Here is a 22297-nt window from a genome sequence, read left to right on the forward strand (position 1 = left end):
ATAGAAAGAGAGAGAGAAAGAGAGAGGGAGAGAGAGAAAGAGAGAGGGAGAGAGAGAAAGAGAGAGGGAGAGAGAGAAAGAGAGAGGGAGAGAGAGAAAGAGAGAGGGAGAGAGAGAAAGAGAGAGAGAGAGAGAGAGAAAGAAAGAAAGAAAGAAAGAAAGAAAGAAAGAAAGAAAGAAAGAAAGAAAGAAAGAAAGAAAGAAAGAAAGAAAGAAAGAAAGAAAGAAAGAAAGAAAAAAAGAAAGATTTTTGTTTTGTTCTTTAACATTGTTGTCTTGATCATGTGTCAAATAGTCATCAAATTACTTTACCGGTCATAATTTATATATCTAAACAGGAAAAATATATGCAATTGCAAATGATAGTATGCAAAAACAATGCATATCTTGATATTGAAGAAGGGTAAAAAGATCCAACAGGTCAGCAAAACTAATGTGAAAAAGAGATAACGTGAGACATCATATAGCCTAACTTTTTATAAACATTGATGGAGAAATTTAGAACAAGTTTTAAAGAAAAATGTCTCACATATTCACCAATTCACCAAAATCTGGCTGTGTCAAAACAGCTAAAATCTCTATAAAACGAGAATTAGTACAATACATAGACATATTGTGAAATGCTACCAATGTTGTATTTTTTCTAATATATCTTGGCATTAACACATGAAAAACAAATAAGTGTCAATGTGACATATAAAACAAAATACATCCATACCCTAGAACAGGTGTTTAAATAAAAAACATGGATTTTGCTTTTGATTCAGTCTTACATAGACTGTTTACCAAAATGAAGGGACTGGGGTTATATTATATATTAGTATATGAATAAACAAATGGTTGAAAGACAGGGAACAAATAATTGTAGTAAATGGATCATACACAAATGTGACAAAATAAAGAAGTGGGTTCCCTCTAATGATAAGTATTGGTCTAAGTTGTGTGTGAATATATATATATATATATATATATATGCAGAGGAAGGTGCACTCTCACAAACAGGTTCCCAATGCCAGGGTGCTGAATGCAGGGTAGAATATAGAAGATAGAAGACGGCATTCACTGGTCTTAAATAATGCAATAAATGCTTTTAATTAAGTTACATTTCGGAGAACGCTCCCCTTCATCAGATCAACAAACAAGCAGTGAACACCAAACATATATACCATATATGACCCTCCCCCTGTGTACAAAAATATGCCAAACTGGTTGCCTAGGCAACCAGCCAATGAACTAATACTGTAATAGATCAAAAAAATTAAATACAAATAAAATACAAATAAAATACAATACAATACAAACCACCCTATATACAAAACTGTAAACAATCAATGCAGGATATGACATACATATAAAACTGCAGACATAAACAAGCTGCAAACCCCAGGAGCATATAGTCTGGGTAAATAATATCCCAGCATAATACAAAGGACACTGCCCTCAGGCATTCTAACTAATACCAACTACCATAAGTGACTAACATTAAACCTCTCTGTAATATGTACATAGCTGAATGCCCCAATATCTATAGATAGGAGGACTGAGAAAAATAGAAGTGCATAAGACAACATGATCGTACAGATCACAATAGCCATAAATACCTATTTTTCAGCAGGGAAGCATGGACCAAATGTGTGAAGCAGCTATAGTGCATGCCAGCTGACAGAAAACGGCTATGTGTATGCGATAGTAACGTGAGCTGTGAGCCAGTGAGCGGCATCCTGCTGCTTCTCATTGGTGGGTGGGTGCGTGCCTCCTTGATCATGTGTGCTCAGAGTATAGAAAAACATATGTGAATAAATATCGTACCTAGGGACTACTAAAGCCGTATGTAGCAGCGGGGGAGGGACCAAAAGTACAAGAGGCATATAAACAGAGAATGTGAGTCAAAAGACAGTAGACAATCGGCTAGATTACGAGTCTTGCGTTATGAGTAAAAAAGCAGCGTTAAGCTTCATAACGCTGCTTTTTTACTACCGCTGGTATTACGAGTCTTGCAGATTTAGGGGCACCGCACACTTTTTTTGACCTTACCGCAAATCAACTTACGCAAATTGCGTATAGTCTTTTTTCTATGGGACTTCCATAGCGCCGGTATTACGAGCTTGTCCTGGGAGGTCACTATGCCACTTTTATTCTATGGTTTAGTATGATTTTTTCATATGCTGCCCGTTCTCTCTCACCCTGTGACAGATTACCCTCTAGGGATGACCTATATACATCTACATGTATTTATTTATTTAGTTTGGACACGCCCCCATCTGGAGGTGTCCCCCTCCCCACCTATGAACATTGCTGGATATGTCCCTTGTCTTACCATACATTCGGCCAGATTACGAGTTTTGCGTTATAAGGGGTGCGGTATTAACTTGCACGTTATTGTCAATGCTCACTTACCTACAGCGCTGGTATTACAGATTTTCAGAAAACCCGGCGTTAACAGGCAAGAAGTGAGCGTAGAGCAAAATTGTGCTCCATACTGCACTCCAATACCAGTGCTGTTAGAATTCTATCAGCCAATCGGAATTAAGGTAGAAAAAATCCTATTGGCTGATGCAATTGGCTGTTCCAATCAGCCAATAGAATGCGAGCTCAATCCTTTTGGCTGATTGAATCAGCCAATAGGATTGAACTTCAATCCTATTGGCTTATTGCATCAGCCAATAGGATTTTTTCTACCTTAATTCCAATTGGCTGATAGAATTCTATCAGCCAATTGGAATCTAAGGGACGCCATCTTGGATGACGCCACTTAAAGGTACCTTCATTCATCTTTAGTCATCGGATGAAGAGGATGCTCTGCGTCGGATGTCTTGAAGATGGATCCGCTCCGCGCCGGATGGATGAAGATAGAAGATGCCGTCTGGATGAAAACTTCTGCCCGTCTAGAGGACCACTTCGCCCGGCTTGGATGAAGACTTCTCCCGGCTTCGTTGAGGACTTCGGCCCGGCTTGGATGAAGACTTCTCCCGGTAAGTTGATCTTCAGGTGGTTAGTGTTAGGTCTTTTTAAGGGTGTATTGGGTGGGTTTTATTTTTAGGTTAGGGTTTGGGCTTGCAAAAGAGCTAACTGCCCTTTTAAGGGCAATGCCTATCCAAATGCCCTTTTCAGGCTTAGTTTTTTTTTAGATATTATTTTAATTTGGGGGTTGGTTGTATGGGTGGTGGGGGGGTTGTTTGTATATTTTTTTTTCAGGTTAAAGAGCTGATTACTTTGGGGTAGTGATGTCGCGAACATAACATTTTGGGTTCGCGAACGGCGAACGCGAACTTGTTTGCGAACCGGGCGAAACCACCATAGACTTCAATAGGCAGGCGAATTTTAAAACCCACAGGGACTCTTTCTGGCCACAATAGTGATGGAAAAGTTGTTTCAAGGGAACTAACACCTAGACTGTGGCATGCCGGAGGGGGATCCATGGCAAAACTCCCATGGAAAATTACATAGTTGATGCAGAGTCTGGTTTTAATCCATAAAGGGCATAAATCACCTAACATTCCTAAATTGTTTGGAATAACGTGCTTTAAAACATCAGGTATGATGTTGTATCAATCAGGTAGTGTAAGGGTTATGCCCGCTTCACTGTGCGCAGTGTAGGTGATATACCTGCCCTGACCATGCTTTGCAGACCAGGTATCAGTGGTCAGATGGACCCTTGCCCCAACACTGTGTGCCAGACATGCCATTATAGCAGACTTATATGGCTTTGGCATTGCTTTTTGGTAATTAGAAGGCTGCTAAATGCCACTGCGCACCACACGTGTTTTATGCCCAGCAGTGAAGGGGTTAATTAGGGAGCATGTAGGCAGCTTGTAGAGTTAATTTTAGCTTAAGTGCAGGGTAGTAGACAACCCAAAGTATTGATCTAGGCCCATTTTGGTATATTTAATGCCACCATTTCACAGCCAAATGCGATCAAATACAAAAAAAATGTTCACTTTTTCACAAACTTTAGGTTTCTCACAGAAATTATTTAAAAAAAAATAATGCAATTATGGCATAAATGGTTGTAAATGCTTCTCTGGGATACCCTTTGTTCAGAAATAGCAGACTTATATGGCTTTGGCGTTGCTTTTTGGTAATTAGAAGGCTGCTAAATGCCACTGCGCACCACACGTGTTTTATGCCCAGCAGTGAAGGGGTTAATTAGGGAGCATGTAGGCAGCTTGTAGAGTTAATTTTAGCTTAAGTGTAGTGTAGTAGACAACCCAAAGTATTGATCTAGGCCCATTTTGGTATATTTCATGCCACCATTTCACCGCCAAATGCGATCAAATTTAAAAAAAACTTAAATTTTTTCGCAATTTTAGGTTTGTCACTGAAATTATTTACAAACAGCTTGTGCAATTATGGCACAAATGGTTGTAAATGCTTCTCTGGGATCCCCTTTGTTCAGAAATAGCAGACATATATGACTTTGGCGTTGCTTTCTGGTAATTAGAAGGCCGCTAAATGCTGCTGCGCATCACACGTGTATTATGGCTAGCAGTGAAGGGGTTAATTAGGTAGTTTGTAGGGAGCTTGCAGGGTTAATTTTAGCTTTAGTGTAGAGATCAGCCTCCCACCTGACACATCAGACCCCCTGATCCCTCCCAAACAGCTCCCTTCCCGCCCCACCCCACAATTGTCCCCACCATCTTAAGTACTGGCAGAAAGTCTGCCAGTACTAAAATAAAAGGTTTTTAAATTGTTTTTATTTTTTTTAGCATATTTACATATGCTGTGGTGTAGCATCCCCCCTTAGCCCCCAACCTCCCTGATCCCCCCCAAAACAGCTCTCTAACCCTCCCCATCTGCCTTATTGGCGGCCATCTGGGTACTGGCAGCTGTCTGCTATTATTTCACAGTCAAAAAAGTGTTGTTTTTTTTAAATGTTCACTACTGTTACACCAGATATGAGTGGTGGCACTGGGCAAGTGGGCACAGTATACGCTGTGAGCCTGACAAACACGCTGGCAGGCAGGCAACTGCAATTAGATTACACAGGGAAAAAAAAAAGCAGACTGATGTTCTAGCCCTAAAAAGGGCTTTTTGGGGTGCTGTCCTTACAGCAGAGATCAGATGAGTCCTTCAGGACTGTAGTGGACACTGAATACACTAGCCTAGCTATCGATTCCATATTAAATCAGCAGCAGCTACACTGTCCCTCCTCTCACTAAGAATGCAGCTTCCGAATTAATCTAAAATGGATGCTGTCCAGGAGGTGGGAGGGTATGGGAGGGAGGGTCTGCTGCTGATTGGCTGGAATGTGTCTTCTGACTGTGAGGTACAGGGTCAAAGTTTACTCAATGATGAGGAATAGGGGGCGGATCGAACATTGCATATGTTCGCCGTCCGCGGCGAACGCGAACATGCTATGTTCGCCGGGAACTATTCGCCGGCGAACTTTTCGCAACATCACTACTTTGGGGCAATGTCCTGCAAAAGGCCATTTTAAGGGCTATTGGTAGTTTAGTTTAGGCTAGTGTTTTTTTTATTTTGGGGAGGCATTTTTATTTTGATAGGGCTATTAGATTAGGTGTAATTAGTTTAAATATCTGTAATTTGATTATTATTTTCTGTAATTTAGTGTTTTTTTTTTTTTTACTTTAGCTAATTTAATTTAATTTAGGTAATTGTATTTAATTTAGTTAATTTATTTAATTATAGTGTAGTGTTAGTTGTTAGTGTAATAATATAGTGGCGGCGACGTTAGGGACGGCAGATTAGGGGTTAATAAATGTAGGTAGGTGGCGACGATTTTAGGGACAGCAGATTAGGGGTTTATAATATTTAACTAAAGTTTGCGAGGCGGGAGTATGGTGGTTTAGGGGTTAATATGTTTATTCTAGAAGCGGCGATGTCCGGAGCGGCAGATTAGGGGTTAATAATTTTATTTTAGTGTTTGCGATGTGGGAGGGCCTTGGTTTAGGGGTTAATAGGTAGTTTATGGGTGTTAGTGTACTTTTTAGCACTTTAGTTATAAGTTTTATGCTACAGTGTTGTAGTGTAAAACTCTGACTTTAAAATGCGGTACGAATCTTGACGGGGTAGGGTGTACCGCTCACTTTTTGGCCTCCCATGACAAGCTTGTAATACCGGCGCTATGGAATTCCCATAGAAAAAAGACTATACGCAATTTGCGTTAGTTGATTTGCGGTAAGGCCAAAAAAGTGTGCGGTGCCCCTAAATCTGCAAGACTCGTAATACCAGCGGTAGTAAAAAAGCACCGTTATGAGGCTTAACGCTGCTTTTTTACTCATAACGCAAGACTCATAATCTAGCCGTTAGAATTTAGTGTGTTCTACTATAATATTTATGCCTGGGATTAATATAGGTATAGGTTGTGTTGTAGTTGGTTGGTTAAACATATAAATATTTAATTTATGTGTTTGTTTCTGAACTCGTTTTATTAAATATCAAATTTAGGAAAAGCCAATTCCTGGACAATATTTTAACAATGAAAATCTATTGCATCTTGTTGGTGATTTATTTGGTGCTGGAATGGAGACAACATCCACAACTCTCCGATGGGGGTTTCTGTTCATGTTGAAATACCCAGAGATACAAAGTAAGATTTGTTTTATGTTTTTTTACAAGATATTCTTAGTTCTTTTAAACAATTTAGTTGAATTTAATCAATATTTTTTATTACCTTTAATATTTTATCAAGGAAGGTGGCTTGGACAGCTAATACCCAGATTAGAAAATGATATAAGCCAAAGACAAATGTATACATTTTTTTGCCACTTAACTTCAGTTTTTCAGAACAACCATTAGTTAATACTACTCTACATTAAACATTCTTTTCCATAGAAATCCTCCATAACATTTGCTGATCCGTCGATACCAACATAATACAATAAACTAATAATCAACCCTTTTCAGAACTCATGCCCAATGATTAGAATTCAATGTTATTCTAAAATATATTTTTTTTTCCTTTCCAGTCAATAACTAGATAATGCAATAAAACATTTTTCCCTTCCAGAGGGTCTCCACTATCTATCTTATTCCTTGGGAAACTGACAATTTATTAAAATGTTTATAAATAAAACTATAATTAAAATTCTGCTGCTTTTTAAACATTAGCAATGATCGTATATTTCATTTTAATAAAAAACTTAAAATTTATATACTGTATATTTCAACCTTGCAGAAAAAGTCCAAAATGAAATTGAAAAAGTTATTGGATCAGCACAGCCTCAAATGGAGCACCGTAAAAAAATGCCATATACTGATGCTGTTATCCATGAAATTCAAAGATTTGGTAACATTGTACCAGCAAGTGTCCCACGTGAGGTTACCCAGGATGTTACTTTAAAGGGTTATTTTCTTCCAAAGGTCTGTAGCAATGTTATATATATTATTTTTATTTTCATACTTTTATTTTCTACATTTGCTGATTTATAAAATCATATATATATATATCAATGCTCAGCCAGCATTTTATCTAGCTGAGCATCATGGGTTTGTTCTTCAGAGGTTTTGGAACTACATTTCCGATGATGCTCAGCGAACATTTTATCTAGCTGAGCATCATGGGAAATGTAGTTCCAAAACCTCTGGAGAGCAAAGTTTGGACACCCCTGAGATAGAGCATGCAGTTTTAAGCAACTTTCTAATTTACTCCTATTATCAATGTTTCTTCGTTCTCTTGCTATCTTTATATGAAAAATAAGGCATCTAAGCTTTTTTTCTTGGTTCAGAACTCTGGACAGCAGTTTTTGATTGGTGGATGAATTTATCCACCAATCAGCAAGGACAACCTAGGTTGTTCACCAAAAATGGGCCAGCATCTAAACTTACATTCTTGCATTTCAAATAAAGATGCCAAGAGAATAAAGAACATTTGATAATAGGAGTAAATTAGAAAGTTGCTTAAAATGGCATGCTCTATCTGAATCACAAAAGAAAAAAATGTGGGTTCAGTGTCCCTTTAATGCTTAGTATACAAGATATGCATTACTCATTTAGGAATAAATACACAAAAACATTTCAACAAACCTTGATATTTGGTGGGAAAAATCTGGTTAATTAATTTAAATAAGCCATAACCAGAAATAGAAAACTAAAATGAAATGAAAGGATAACAGAATATATTTGATAGTACACTTGTGCAAGAGGTTAGATCAGATTATTGGGTGAACATGAGACACATACATGCTAAATTCAGTATATTTTGTAAATAATAAATATTCTTAAAGGTATATTAAACAGTAAATACATGGTAGACAATGATGTATTCAATGTGAAGATAAGACTTAGAAAAATATGTAGATGTATTTTTACAATTATATTACTTGCTTAAATATTGTCTATATATATATATATTATATAAAGTACTCTAGTTTATATAAAGTAATGGATGCTGCAATGTTTGAGCTAGTGTTCTGTTTATCTCTGTCTTCTGCTGAGAACAACTAGGGACAGATAAAAATCACATAATAAAACAGATTTTTTTGAAAGAAGGCTATGTGGAAACCCTGCTAGATAATCATATGTTCCACAAAGCCTTGTTTGGACAGTTTCTTTTAATGCCTGTTTTTATATCTGTTCCTAATTTTTTCATCAGGAGAGTTAGATAAGTGACAAAACATGGCTTCGTCCATTACTTTACAAAATTTAGAAAACCAGAAATGTTCAAAGTTAAATGACTGAAAAGGGGGACAAAATAAATAATGAACATATATTGAAAAATGTTTTGAATAAAAATAATTAAGTATTTTATATTACAATTTCATATTATTTAATATCACTTTAATATTTTTTCAAAAAACTGTCAGACAGGATGGGGATTTTTTTAAAATCCTTTAGAAAAAATTAAAAATGCTTTTTTTCTACAAAATTAAATAGAAATTAGAAAAGCATGTCTAAGGCATTAGAATATACCTGGGGCCAGATTTCCAATTATATTTAATTATACAAAGCAGAGCTCTTCTTGATTGGTGCCTGAGCAGCACCTAAATAACACTGCTGGATGTCTCTGTTAATGGAAAATATTGAATTTGGACAGTTTGGAGCGCTAAAAGGGTGGGATTTATATTTCTGTTCTGCTATTGGCTGCAATTTATACCATAATGGGACATAAAACCCTTTTTTTTTCTTTCATGATTCAGATAGATGATGTGATCTAAACAACTTTCCAATTTATCTAATTTGTTTTGCTCTCTTGATATCCTTTCGTGAAAGGGTTACCTAGGTAGACTCATGGTAGCTGCACATACATTCCTCATGTTATTGGCTCACCCGATGCATTCAGCTTACTCCCAGTAGTGCGTTGCTGCTTCTTCAACAAAGGATACTAAGAGAATGAAACAAAACAGATTATAGAAGAAAATTGGAAAGCTGTTTAAAGGGACACTGTACCCAAATTTTTTCTTTTGTGATTCAGATAGAGCATGCAATTTTAAGCAACTTTCTAATGTACTCCTATTAGCAAATTTTCTTCATTCTCTTGGTATGTTTGTTTGAAAAGCAAGAATTTAAGTTTAGATGCCGGCCCATTTTTGGTGAACAACCTGGGTTGTCCTTGCTGATTGGACAGCACCAATAGATAAATGCTGTCCATGGTTCTGAACCACAAATTTGCTGGCTCCTTAGCTTAGATGCCTTCTTTTTCAAATAAAGATATCAAGAGAATGAAGAAAAATTGATAACAGAAGTAAATTAGAAAGTTGCCTAAAATTGCATGCTCTATCCAAATTATGAAAGAAAAAATTTGGGTTCAGTATCTCTTTAAAATTTGATTTTCTATCTGAATCATGAAAGGAAAATATTGGATTTCATGTCCCTTTAAATACATTTCCCTCATAAATTACTCCATGTAATTTTGTTAGCCAAATAAGGTATTACGAGCTGTTGTTCAGTAAGAGTAAACTAGACACGTTGATATCTGTATATGACACGTAACCATTTATCATCATTGCATTGACATAAAGTTACAGTTAAATAAACAATGTTATGTTAAGTATTGATTACATAATTTCTTTTTCTAGGGTACCAGCGTTTTTCCTGTGTTGGCATCAGCATTACAAGACAAGGATTACTTTGAAAAGCCAGATGAGTTTTATCCTGAACATTTTCTTGACTCTGAGGGAAACTTTATAAAAAATGATGCGTTCATGCCATTTTCAGCAGGTATCAACTCAATTTGTGCATGTTTGAAACTTTTTTAAATATTTTTTTTTGCACACTATTGTCCTCATTATTGAAGATGTCACCCATCTATATCTGTATTAAGTTTGAATGATTCAAATGAAAATGCAAATTCATTTTTAACATTCCATTTGAATCAAATGAGATTGAAACTTTTTTTTAATAATATAACGGTTGTAGATTCTCTATTTAGCAGATGTGAGTGATAGTCTAAGAAAGTCAACTGGTTGATGGCCTCATACATGAGAGTCTATTTTTTTTTAAACTTGTGAGGTATGTAAGTATTTTTAACTTGTGAGGTATGTTAATTTTGTATTCTTGGTATCCTTTGTTGACTGGATTACCTAGGTAGGCTCAGGAGCTGTTGATTAGTGGCGGCACTTATATGCCTCATGTTACTGGCTCACCCAATGCATCCAACTAGCTCCTAGTAGTGAATTGCTGCTTCTTCACCAAAGGATACCAAAGGAATGAAGCAAATTAGATAATAGAAGTAAATTTGAAAGTTGTTTAAAATTGCATTTTCTTTCTGAATTATTAAGTAAAAAAAAGTATGTTTCATGTGCCTTTAAGGATATGCTAAGCCCCCTGTATCTATTAGATACTAGCTTCTTAGAGAAATGTTTTTACCTTCAACTAAACAGTTTCATAACCATGTTGTTTAATAAGAAATACATTTAGCTATAGCTGCTAATAAAACTGGGAAAATGGGCAAACAGATAATATATTGTTTTTTTCCCCATTATCTCTTTTTGCAGCCCATGCTATTATGTCTGTTAGTACTTATATATCAGTCATTTTAGCTTCTTATTATTTCCTTTTATAATGGTTTGTCTACTTTGTAATAGTTTCTTAATGTAGACTGGCATTGCTTCATAATCTAGTTACAGAAGGTTTATACACACACAGCACCTACACAAAACGATACAAGCTCCCAAAATGAGATCCCTAATTAACTGAAAAGTTAGTTATAATGGTACAGAAAGTGGGAGTGCCAAAAAAAGGCTAAAGTATCACTCTATTCAACTTAACACTCTATTGAAATTCTAAAATACAATTGCGTATTAAAAAAATCAACATTTATTAGAATAAAAATAGGGTACCCTATGTAGGACAAAATTATAAACAAAGTGAAATAACAATGATCTCAATGTCTCTGATGAGAAATGACCAGTTAAAGAAGCGAAAATAAAATTTGTAAATATCTTCTATAATAGTGTCCAATAGGTGTAAAAGTTCAAAGTGAGTAGTGTCCAGGAAATCCAAACAGAAGTTCTTGAAGACAGTGTTGGAAGAAAAAAGGCAAAAAATGTGTAGACAAATAAAAGGTAAAAATAGAAAAAATATAATAAAAATGGTATTGCAAAAATGAACCAAAATATATATATATAATCCAAAAGTGTCATGTGGAAAAAAGATTACATAGTGCTATAATGTTATAAATGTGGATAAAGACCTACTAAAACCAGGCTTACCCTATGTATAAGAATCGAGCAGCGACTTCTATCAAAATGTTTCGGCCCTGGCATGGGCCTTTAACAAGATGTTAACTGCTATTGTTATTGAGAATTAAATAGCCTTTATCAGCCAATCACTGAGAAAACCTTTTCCTGCCAAAAAATGCCCTTACATGTTGGCTTTACTTCAGACATAACAGTAGATTTGCCCTTAATGTAAATGGTGGTATGAGGCTCACGAGTGAGTGACTATAGAGACCTTGTGATACTACTATCGGTGGGCTATGTGACTTCCGGTTACGCCGTCACGTTTCTTCCGGTAATGGTGTCACTTCTGGGGTTTGCCACTTCCGACTCCGGTCTGTCACTTCCGGGCTTTGCCACTAAGGTCTATGGGAAATGTAGTTTTATCAATAGGAGGCCATTATTAGAGATGCTCTTATTAGAGTATTTACTCTAAATATATCTTGGGGGAATGGTTAAATTAAAGATATAGCTTATCCGTCAGCTATAACGGTTATACTATGTTAAAAAATTATGTTAAAAGATTAGTATGCTTAAGTCTCTGAAAATGTAATTATAAAATTTGGCAATCTTATCTGCAATCATAAAAATTAAATTTATACAGTATATACTAAAACAATTAGAAAATTCAAGAAATACACCTGTAATTGGTGTTAAAAAATATCTCAGCGTTTGTCAAAGAGTTATTCAATAATTAAAAATATTTACAACATTAGAGTTGGGAATAGGAATAGAAAGTATATGACAATTAAAATTATGGCAGAAATAAATACAATATCTAAAATCCAGCAATTAAAAAATGGCAATTAAAAATCCAACTTTAAAAACAGCGATTAAAAAGCGATTAAACATATGGCATTAGGAAATTTTAAGTACAAAGGGAAAGTCTAAAAGCGCTAAAATCTGACTACAGTGGATATAGATGGAGTTGGTGGATCAAAAGTTAAAACTTAACTATTGATAAAACCACATTTTAAAATATTTAATTACAGTCAGTTTAAAAGATGGAATATTTTGACATCAGCATTTAAACCTTTGGGATATGTGCAATCTATATAAAAAAAATCCATTTGGCTTCAGCCTGTAATAGCTATTTGCATTGTTAACACCACTCCATTGTTTTGGTACCTTACAGATACCTATATATTTCAGACTTGTATTGTTACCTCCATGTTTTTCTTTAAAATGTTTATACAGTGGGACATTGTCACTATTATGTTGAAAAGCTAGTAGATGTTCCCTAATTCTATCTTTTATGCTGTGTGAGGTCTGGCCTACGCATTGCAGTCCGCAACCACATTCAATCAAATAAATCACCCCTTTATCTTGGCAGCGGATTATGTCATTTATTCTAAAAGTCTCTTTGCTATTATTGGATACAAAAGTGTCCCATGTTGACACGCTTTACACCATTCACAGGGAAAGAAACCTTTTAGTCGCTACTCTTTAATATTAGATTCAATAAACTTTGTTTTTGTTTTTTGTAAACTCGTGCCAATATGTTTTTTTAAATTTTCAGATTTTCGATAAATGAACTTAGGGACAACACTCAGCTTTTCACTGAAAATATGATCTTTTTTCAACAAATACCAGTTCCTTTTAACAATATTTTCAATCAGATTTTCATTGTATTTAGTGATGAACGGAACAATGAGTTCATCTTTACTATGAGTTTGGTTTTCTTTATACAGCAAAAGAGATCTCTCTATCTTGTTCACAGTTTCAATGGTTTTATTTAGTATATCCTCTGAATACCCCTTTTCTAAAAATCTGTCTTTTAAAAGTTGTGACTGTTGCATCCCCTTATCAACCTTAGAGCAATTTTTCTTAACTCTTAGTAGTTGCCATTTTGGTATGTTTGATTTCCAAACATGATGGTGGCAACTTGATTGGTGGATGTAATTATTACAGTCAACTTTTTTGAAAACGGTCGAGGTTTCAATTTTACCATTTTCAATCTCAATTTTAAGATCTAAAAATGTAATATTGGTGTAACTATATTTATAAGTAAATCTGAGGTTGTGTTCATTTCTATTCATCACCTAAATTGTGAATTTAAGGTCTTCCTCGTTACCTTTCCATATCATAAATATGTCATTGATGATCTGGTCCTCTATCATTGTTACATCAATGATATATTTATGATATGGAAAGGTAACGAGGAATACCTTAAATTCACAATATATTTTATCAATAGTTAAGTTTTAACTTTTGATCCACCAATTCCATCTATATCCACAGTAGTCAGTTTTTAGCGCTTTTAGCCTTTCCCTTTGTACTTAAAATGTCCTAATGCCGTATTTTTAATCGCTTTTTAATCGCTGTTTTTAAATTTGGATTTTTAATTGCGATCTTTTAATTGCTGGATTTTTGATTGTTGTATTTATTTCTGCCATAATTTTAATTGTCATATACTTTCTTTTCCTATTCCCAACTCTAATGTTGTAAATATTTTTAATTATTGAATAACTCTTTGACAAACGCTGAGATATTTTTTAACACTGATTACAAGTGTATTTATTGAATTTTCTAATTGTTTTAGTATATACTGTATAAATTTAATTTTTATGATTGCAGATAAGATTGCCAAATTATATAATTACATTTCAGAAACTCGAGCATACTGATCTTTTAACATAATTTTTTAACATAGTATAACTAGGCTGACCATATTGCCGCTTTAAAAAGGGACACATATAAAAAATACATATGTCAGGGCTGTTTTCAGGGCTGTTTAAATAAATGTTTTGTACAAGAACCCTTACATATGTATTTTTCATATGTGTACCTTTTTAAAGCGGCAATATGGTCAGCCTAAGTATAACCGTTATAGCTGACAGATAAGCTATATCTTTAATTTAACCATTCCCCCAAGATATATTTAGAGTAAATACTCTAATAAGAGCATCTCTAATAATTGCCTCCTATTGGTAAAACTACATTTCCCATAGACCTTAACGGCAAAGCCAGAAGTGACAACCCGTAACCAGAAGTGGCAAAAACCGGGAGTGACGCCATTACTGGAAGTGCCATAGCACACCGTTAGTAGTATCACAAGGTCTCTATAGTCACTCACTTGTGAGCATCATACCACCATTAACATTAAGGGCAAATCCACTGTTATGTCTGAAGTAAAGCCAACATGTAAGGGCATTTTTTGTTGGGAAAAGCTTTTCTCAGTTATTGGCTGATAATGGTTATTTAAGTCTCAATAACAATAGCAGTTGACATCTTGATAAAGGCCCACGCCAGGGTCGAAAAGCATTGATATAAGTCACTGCTCGAGTCTTATACATAGGGTAAGCCTGGTTTTAGTAGGTCTTTATCCACATTTATTACATTATTGCACTATGTGCTCTTTTTTCCACAGGACACTTTTGAGTTATCCATATATTTTTTGGTTCATTTTTGCATTACCATTTTTATTATTTTTTTCTATTTTTATTTTTACCTTTATTTTTCTACACATTTTTTGCATTTTTTCTTCTAACACTGTCTTCAAGAACTTCAGTTTGGATTTCCTGGACACTACTCACTTGGAACTTTTACACCTATTGGACACTATTATAGAAGATAATCACTAATTTTATTTTCACTTCTTTAACTGGTCATTTCTCATAAGAGACATTGAGATAATTGTTATTTCGCTTTGTTTATAATTTTGTCCTACATAGGGTACCCTATTTTTATTCTAATAAATTGTGATTTTTAATACGCAATTGTATTTTAGAATTTCAATAGAGCGTTGAGTTGAATAGAGTGATACTTTAGCCTTTTTTTGGTGTTCCCTCTTTCTTTACTATTGCTTCATAATTTCTCAAAGGCTTGACTCTTAAAGGAATATTTATGTATGCAAATGTACTGTATGTGTGTATAGCACATATTGCAAATATAAGTATGCAGTGCAAAAATTCTTCATAGTTTTTTTAAGACTGATTTTGTTTACAAAGCATATAGTTTATTTTCAGATCTAGAAAGGGGTACTACCTTGGACATGTTTTTCTGGACATTTATGAGTTATACATGGTGCAGGGTGTGCAGGGAAGAACATGGATAGTGTTGTTCCGCAGCACTATGTGATGTCCAGAGGCACTATTAAGGTTGCCACCATGGCCATGTTTTTCTGGACACTTATGAGTTATACATGCTGCAGGATGTGCAGAGGGGAACATGAATTGCACCCCTTGATAGCACACAAATAGTGATTCTGGACAGCAGTATTAATGTTCCTGCCTACATACCCTGCAGCATGTGTAACTCAGGAAAACAAGGCTGAGGTGGCAATCCTAGATCTAGAGCAGACTACAGAAACACTTCTCAAAAAGCATTTTGAGCATTTAGTTTAATTTGCTGTCAAATGCCAAAACCCGCTCCTTCACTGACCTAAGCAATCACAATAGCATGGTGCTTGGTCTGAAAAAATGCTGCATACTCAACTAAATAGTATGCAGCCAAACAATTTAAATAAGTAGATTACAGGTAAAATAATGGCCTTTTTTCTGTGTTTGTTTTTGTAGGTCGAAGAGTTTGTGCTGGGGAAAATCTAGCCAAGATGGAGCTTTTCCTGTTTTTCACAAGATTGCTGCAAAAATTCACATTCCAACTTCCATCAGGTGTTTCAGATGTTGATATATCCCCTGCAGTAGGACTCACAAGGGGGCCTAAGCCATATCTCATGTGTGCCGTGTCTCGCAATTAGAGCATATGAAGAAGTCATAGAGCTTTTTACTATTTGTTAACATAACAAATACACATTAAATGTAATAAATTACTTTTAGTTGTCTTTTTTATTTTAGCCTTGCTTTTAGTTGCAATATTTCAAATGTTTTTGTATGTAATATTATTATTATTATTATTATTTTTTTTTGGGGGGGGGTGTATGAATTGTATATACCTTTGTATAATATTTGTAATATGCTGTATCTAGATCTTAAAATTCAAATAAAAGAAAAAAAAATAAATAAAAATAGAATTATGATACAAACTAGCTTTGTATTTTATTTTTTTACTTGAATTGCAAACAATGCATAAATTTAAACAAGACAATTCTACAATCCTGACTGTTGGACCGTTTATAAGTATGAATCATTATAGAAAATATATCAAATAAACAAATACATATTTTTGAGTTTTCTGGCTGTGGATATTATCATTGTTGTGTCACCAATAAGGGGCAAAATTTGCAAGGTCATACGTAATGAATAACAATATCCAAGGATCAATGGACTGTCTGTGCATATGTGAGTATATAAAGCATATTCAGTATGTGTGTCTGTGTATATGTGAGTATATAACACATATACAGTATGTGTGTCTGTGTATATGTGAGTATATAACACATATACAGTATGTGTGTCTGTGTATATGTGAGTATATAACACATATACAGTATGTGTGTCTGTGCATATGTGAGTATATAACACATATACAGTATGTGTGTCTGTGTATATGTGAGTATATAACACATATACAGTATGTGTGTCTGTGCATATGTGAGTATATAACACATATACAGTATGTGTGTCTGTGCATATGTGAGTATATAACACATATACAGTATGTGTGTCTGTGTATATGTGAGTATATAACACATATACAGTATGTGTGTCTGTGCATATGTGAGTATATAACACATATACAGTATGTGTGTCTGTGCATATGTGAGTATATAACACATATACAGTATGTGTGTCTGTGCATATGTGAGTATATAACACATATACAGTATGTGTGTCTGTGTATATGTGAGTATATAACACATATGCAGTATGTGTGTCTGTGCATATGTGAGTATATAACACATATACAGTATGTGTGTCTGTGCATATGTGAGTATATAACACATATACAGTATGTGTGTCTGTGCATGTGTGAGTATATAACACATATACAGTATGTGTGTCTGTGCATATGTGAGTATATAACACATATACAGTATGTGTGTCTGTGCATATGTCAGTATATAACACATATACAGTATGTGTGTCTGTGCATGTGTGAGTATATAACACATATACAGTATGTGTGTCTGTGCATATGTGAGTATATAACAAATATACAGTATGTGTGTCTGTGCATATGTGAGTATATAACACATATACAGTATGTGTGTCTGTGCATATGTGAGTATATAACACATATACAGTATGTGTGTCTGTGCATATGTGAGTATATAACACATATACAGTATGTGTGTCTGTGCATATGTGAGTATATAACACATATACAGTATGTGTGTCTGTGCATATGTGAGTATATAACACATATACAGTATGTGTGTCTGTGCATATGTGAGTATATAACACATATTCAGTATGTGTGTCTGTGCATATGTGAGTATATAACACATATACAGTATGTGTGTCTGTGCATGTGTGAGTATATAACACATATACATACAGTATGTGTGTCTGTGCATGTGTGAGTATATAACACATATACAGTATGTGTGTCTGTGCATGTGTGAGTATATAACACATATACATACAGTATGTGTGTCTGTGCATATGTGAGTATATAACACATATACAGTATGTGTGTCTGTGCATATGTGAGTATATAACACATATACAGTATGTGTGTCTGTGTATATGTGAGTATATAACACATATACAGTATGTGTGTCTGTGCATATGTGAGTATATAACACATATACAGTATGTGTGTCTGTGCATATGTGAGTATATAACACATATACAGTATGTGTGTCTGTGTATATGTGAGTATATAACACATATACAGTATGTGTGTCTGTGCATATGTGAGTATATAACACATATACAGTATGTGTGTCTGTGCATATGTGAGTATATAACACATATACAGTATGTGTGTCTGTGCATATGTGAGTATATAACACATATACAGTATGTGTGTCTGTGTATATGTGAGTATATAACACATATACAGTATGTGTGTCTGTGCATATGTGAGTATATAACACATATACAGTATGTGTGTCTGTGTATATGTGAGTATATAACACATATACAGTATGTGTGTCTGTGTATATGTGAGTATATAACACATATACAGTATGTGTGTCTGTGTATATGTGAGTATATAACACATATACAGTATGTGTGTCTGTGTATATGTGAGTATATAACACATATACATACAGTATGTGTGTCTGTGTATATGTGAGTATATAACACATATACAGTATGTGTGTCTGTGCATATGTGAGTATATAACACATATACAGTATGTGTGTCTGTGCATATGTGAGTATATAACACATATACAGTATGTGTGTCTGTGCATATGTGAGTATATAACACATATACAGTATGTGTGTCTGTGCATATGTGAGTATATAACAAATATACAGTATGTGTGTCTGTGCATATGTGAGTATATAACACACATATACAGTATGTGTGTCTGTGCATATGTGAGTACATAACACATATACATACAGTATTTGTGTCTGTGCATATGTGAGTATATAACACATATACAGTATGTGTGTCTGTGTAAATGTGAGTATATAACACATATACAGTATGTGTGTCTGTGTATATGTGAGTATATAACACATATTCAACAGTATGTGTGTCTGTGTATATGTGAGTATATAACAACATATACAGTATGTGTGTCTGTGCATATGTGAGTATATAAAACATATACAGTATGTGTGTCTGTGCATATGTGAGTATATAACACATATACAGTATTGTGTCTGTGCATATGTGAGTATATAACACATATACAGTATGTGTTCTGTGCATATGTGAGTATATAACACATATACAGTATGTGTGTCTGTGCATAGTGAGTATTAACACATATACAGTATGTGTGTCTGTGCATATGTGAGTATATAACAACATATACAGTATGTTGTCTGTGCATATGTGAGTATAGAACACATATACAGTATGTGTGTCTGTGCATATTGAGTATATAACACATATACAGTATGTGTGTCTGTGCATAGTGTGAGTATATAAGCACATATAACAGTATGTGTGTCTGTGCATATGAGAGTATATAACACATATACAGTATGTGTGTCTGTGCATATGGTGAGTATATAACACATATACAGTATGTATGTCTGTTCATATGTGAGTATATTATAAGGGAACATATACAGTAATGTGTGTCTGTGTAGTATTAGTATATAACACATATACATGTATGTGTTTCAGTGCATGATGTGAGTATATAACACATATACAGTATGTGTGTCTGTGCATATGTGAGTATATAACACATATACAGTATGTGTGTCTGTGCATATGTGAGTATATAACACATATACAGTATGTGTGTCTGTGCATATGTGAGTATATAACACATATACAGTATGTGTGTCTGTGCATATGTGAGTATATAACACATATACAGTATGTGTGTCTGTGCATATGTGAGTATATAACACATATACAGTATGTGTGTCTGTGCATATGTGAGTATATAACACATATACAGTATGTGTGTCTGTGCATATGTGAGTATATAACACATATACAGTATGTGTGTCTGTGCATATGTGAGTATATAACACATATACAGTATGTGTGTCTGTGCATATGTGAGTATATAACACATATACAGTATGTGTGTCTGTGCATATGTGAGTATATAACACATATACAGTATGTGTGTCTGTGCATATGTGAGTATATAACACATATACAGTATGTGTGTCTGTGCATATGTGAGTATATAACACATATACAGTATGTGTGTCTGTGCATATGTGAGTATATAACACATATACAGTATGTGTGTCAGTGCATATGTGAGTATATAACACATATACAGTATGTGTGTCTGTGCATATGTGAGTATATAACACATATACAGTATGTGTGTCTGTGTATATGTGAGTATATAACACATATACAGTATGTGTGTCTGTGCATATGTGAGTATATAACACATATACAGTATGTGTGTCTGTGCATATGTGAGTATATAACACATATACAGTATGTGTGTCTGTGCATATGTGAGTATATAACACATATACAGTATGTGTGTCTGTGCATATGTGAGTATATAACACATATACAGTATGTGTGTCTGTGCATATGTGAGTATATAACACATATACAGTATGTGTGTCTGTGCATATGTGAGTATATAACACATATACAGTATGTGTGTCTGTGCAAGTGTGAGTATATAACACATATACTACAGTATGTGTGTCTGTGCATATGTGAGTATATAACACATATACAGTATGTGTGTCTGTGTATATGTGAGTATATAACACATATACAGTATGTGTGTCTGTGCATATGTGAGTATATAACACATATACAGTATGTGTGTCTGTGCATATGTGAGTATATAACACATATACAGTATGTGTGTCTGTGCATATGTGAGTATATAACACATATACAGTATGTGTGTCTGTGCATATGTGAGTATATAACACATATACAGTATGTGTGTCTGTGAATATGTGAGTATATAACACATATACAGTATGTGTGTCTGTGCATATGTGAGTATATAACACATATACAGTATGTGTGTCTGTGCATATGTGAGTATATAACACATATACAGTATGTGTGTCTGTGCATATGTGAGTATATAACACATATACAGTATGTGTGTCTGTGCATATGTGAGTATATAACACATATACAGTATGTGTGTCTTGTGCATATGTGAGTATATAACACATATACAGTATGTGTGTCTGTGCATATGTGAGTATATAACACATATACAGTATGTGTGTCTGTGCATATGTGAGTATATAACACATATACAGTATGTGTGTCTGTGTATATGTGAGTATATAACACATATACAGTATGTGTGTCTGTGCATATGTGAGTATATAACACATATACAGTATGTGTGTCTGTGCATATGTGAGTATATAACACATATACAGTATGTGTGTCTGTGCATATGTGAGTATATAACACATATACAGTATGTGTGTCTGTGCATGTGTGAGTATATAAAACATATACAGTATGTGTGTCTGTGCATATGTGAGTATATAACACATATACAGTATGTGTGTCTGTGCATATGTGAGTATATAACACATATACAGTATGTGTGTCTGTGCAAGTGTGAGTATATAAGACATATACATACAGTATGTGTGTCTGTGCATATGTGAGCATATAAAACATATACAGTATGTGTGTCTGTGTATATGTGAGTATATAACACATATACAGTATGTGTGTCTGTGTATATGTGAGTATATAACACATATACAGTATGTGTGTCTGTGCATATGTGAGTATATAACACATATACAGTATGTGTGTCTGTGCATGTGTGAGTATATAACACATATACAGTATGTGTGTCTGTGCATATGTGAGTATATAACACATATACAGTATGTGTGTCTGTGTATATGTGAGTATATAACACATATACAGTATGTGTGTCTGTGCATATGTGAGTATATAACACATATACAGTATGTGTGTCTGTGCATATGTGAGTATATAACACATATACAGTATGTGTGTCTGTGCATATGTGAGTATATAACACATATACAGTATGTGTGTCTGTGCATATGTGAGTATATAACACATATACAGTATGTGTGTCTGTGCATATGTGAGTATATAACACATATACAGTATGTGTGTCTGTGCATATGTGAGTATATAACACATATACAGTATGTGTGTCTGTGCATATGTGAGTATATAACACATATACAGTAT

At 34.4% G+C, this 22297-nt stretch overlaps 1 protein-coding gene across 1 annotated transcript in view; it reads left to right on the plus strand.

Moving 5' to 3' along the window:
- LOC128643877 (cytochrome P450 2K6) overlaps nucleotides 1-16746 on the plus strand; it is a gene marked incomplete at its 5' end in the record, with an annotated part of 42307 nt that extends 25561 nt beyond the window's left edge. The window contains 4 exons of the mRNA XM_053696648.1: nucleotides 6409-6550; nucleotides 7139-7323; nucleotides 9978-10119; nucleotides 16136-16746. Of these exons, the coding sequence (XP_053552623.1) occupies nucleotides 6409-6550; nucleotides 7139-7323; nucleotides 9978-10119; nucleotides 16136-16317 (651 nt within the window). The remainder of the gene's footprint in view (nucleotides 1-6408; nucleotides 6551-7138; nucleotides 7324-9977; nucleotides 10120-16135) is intronic.
- Nucleotides 16747-22297: the final 5551 nt, after the last annotated feature.

The sequence above is a fragment of the Bombina bombina genome, unplaced genomic scaffold (assembly GCF_027579735.1).
Source record: "Bombina bombina isolate aBomBom1 unplaced genomic scaffold, aBomBom1.pri scaffold_1246, whole genome shotgun sequence".
Taxonomy (NCBI): domain Eukaryota; kingdom Metazoa; phylum Chordata; class Amphibia; order Anura; family Bombinatoridae; genus Bombina; species Bombina bombina.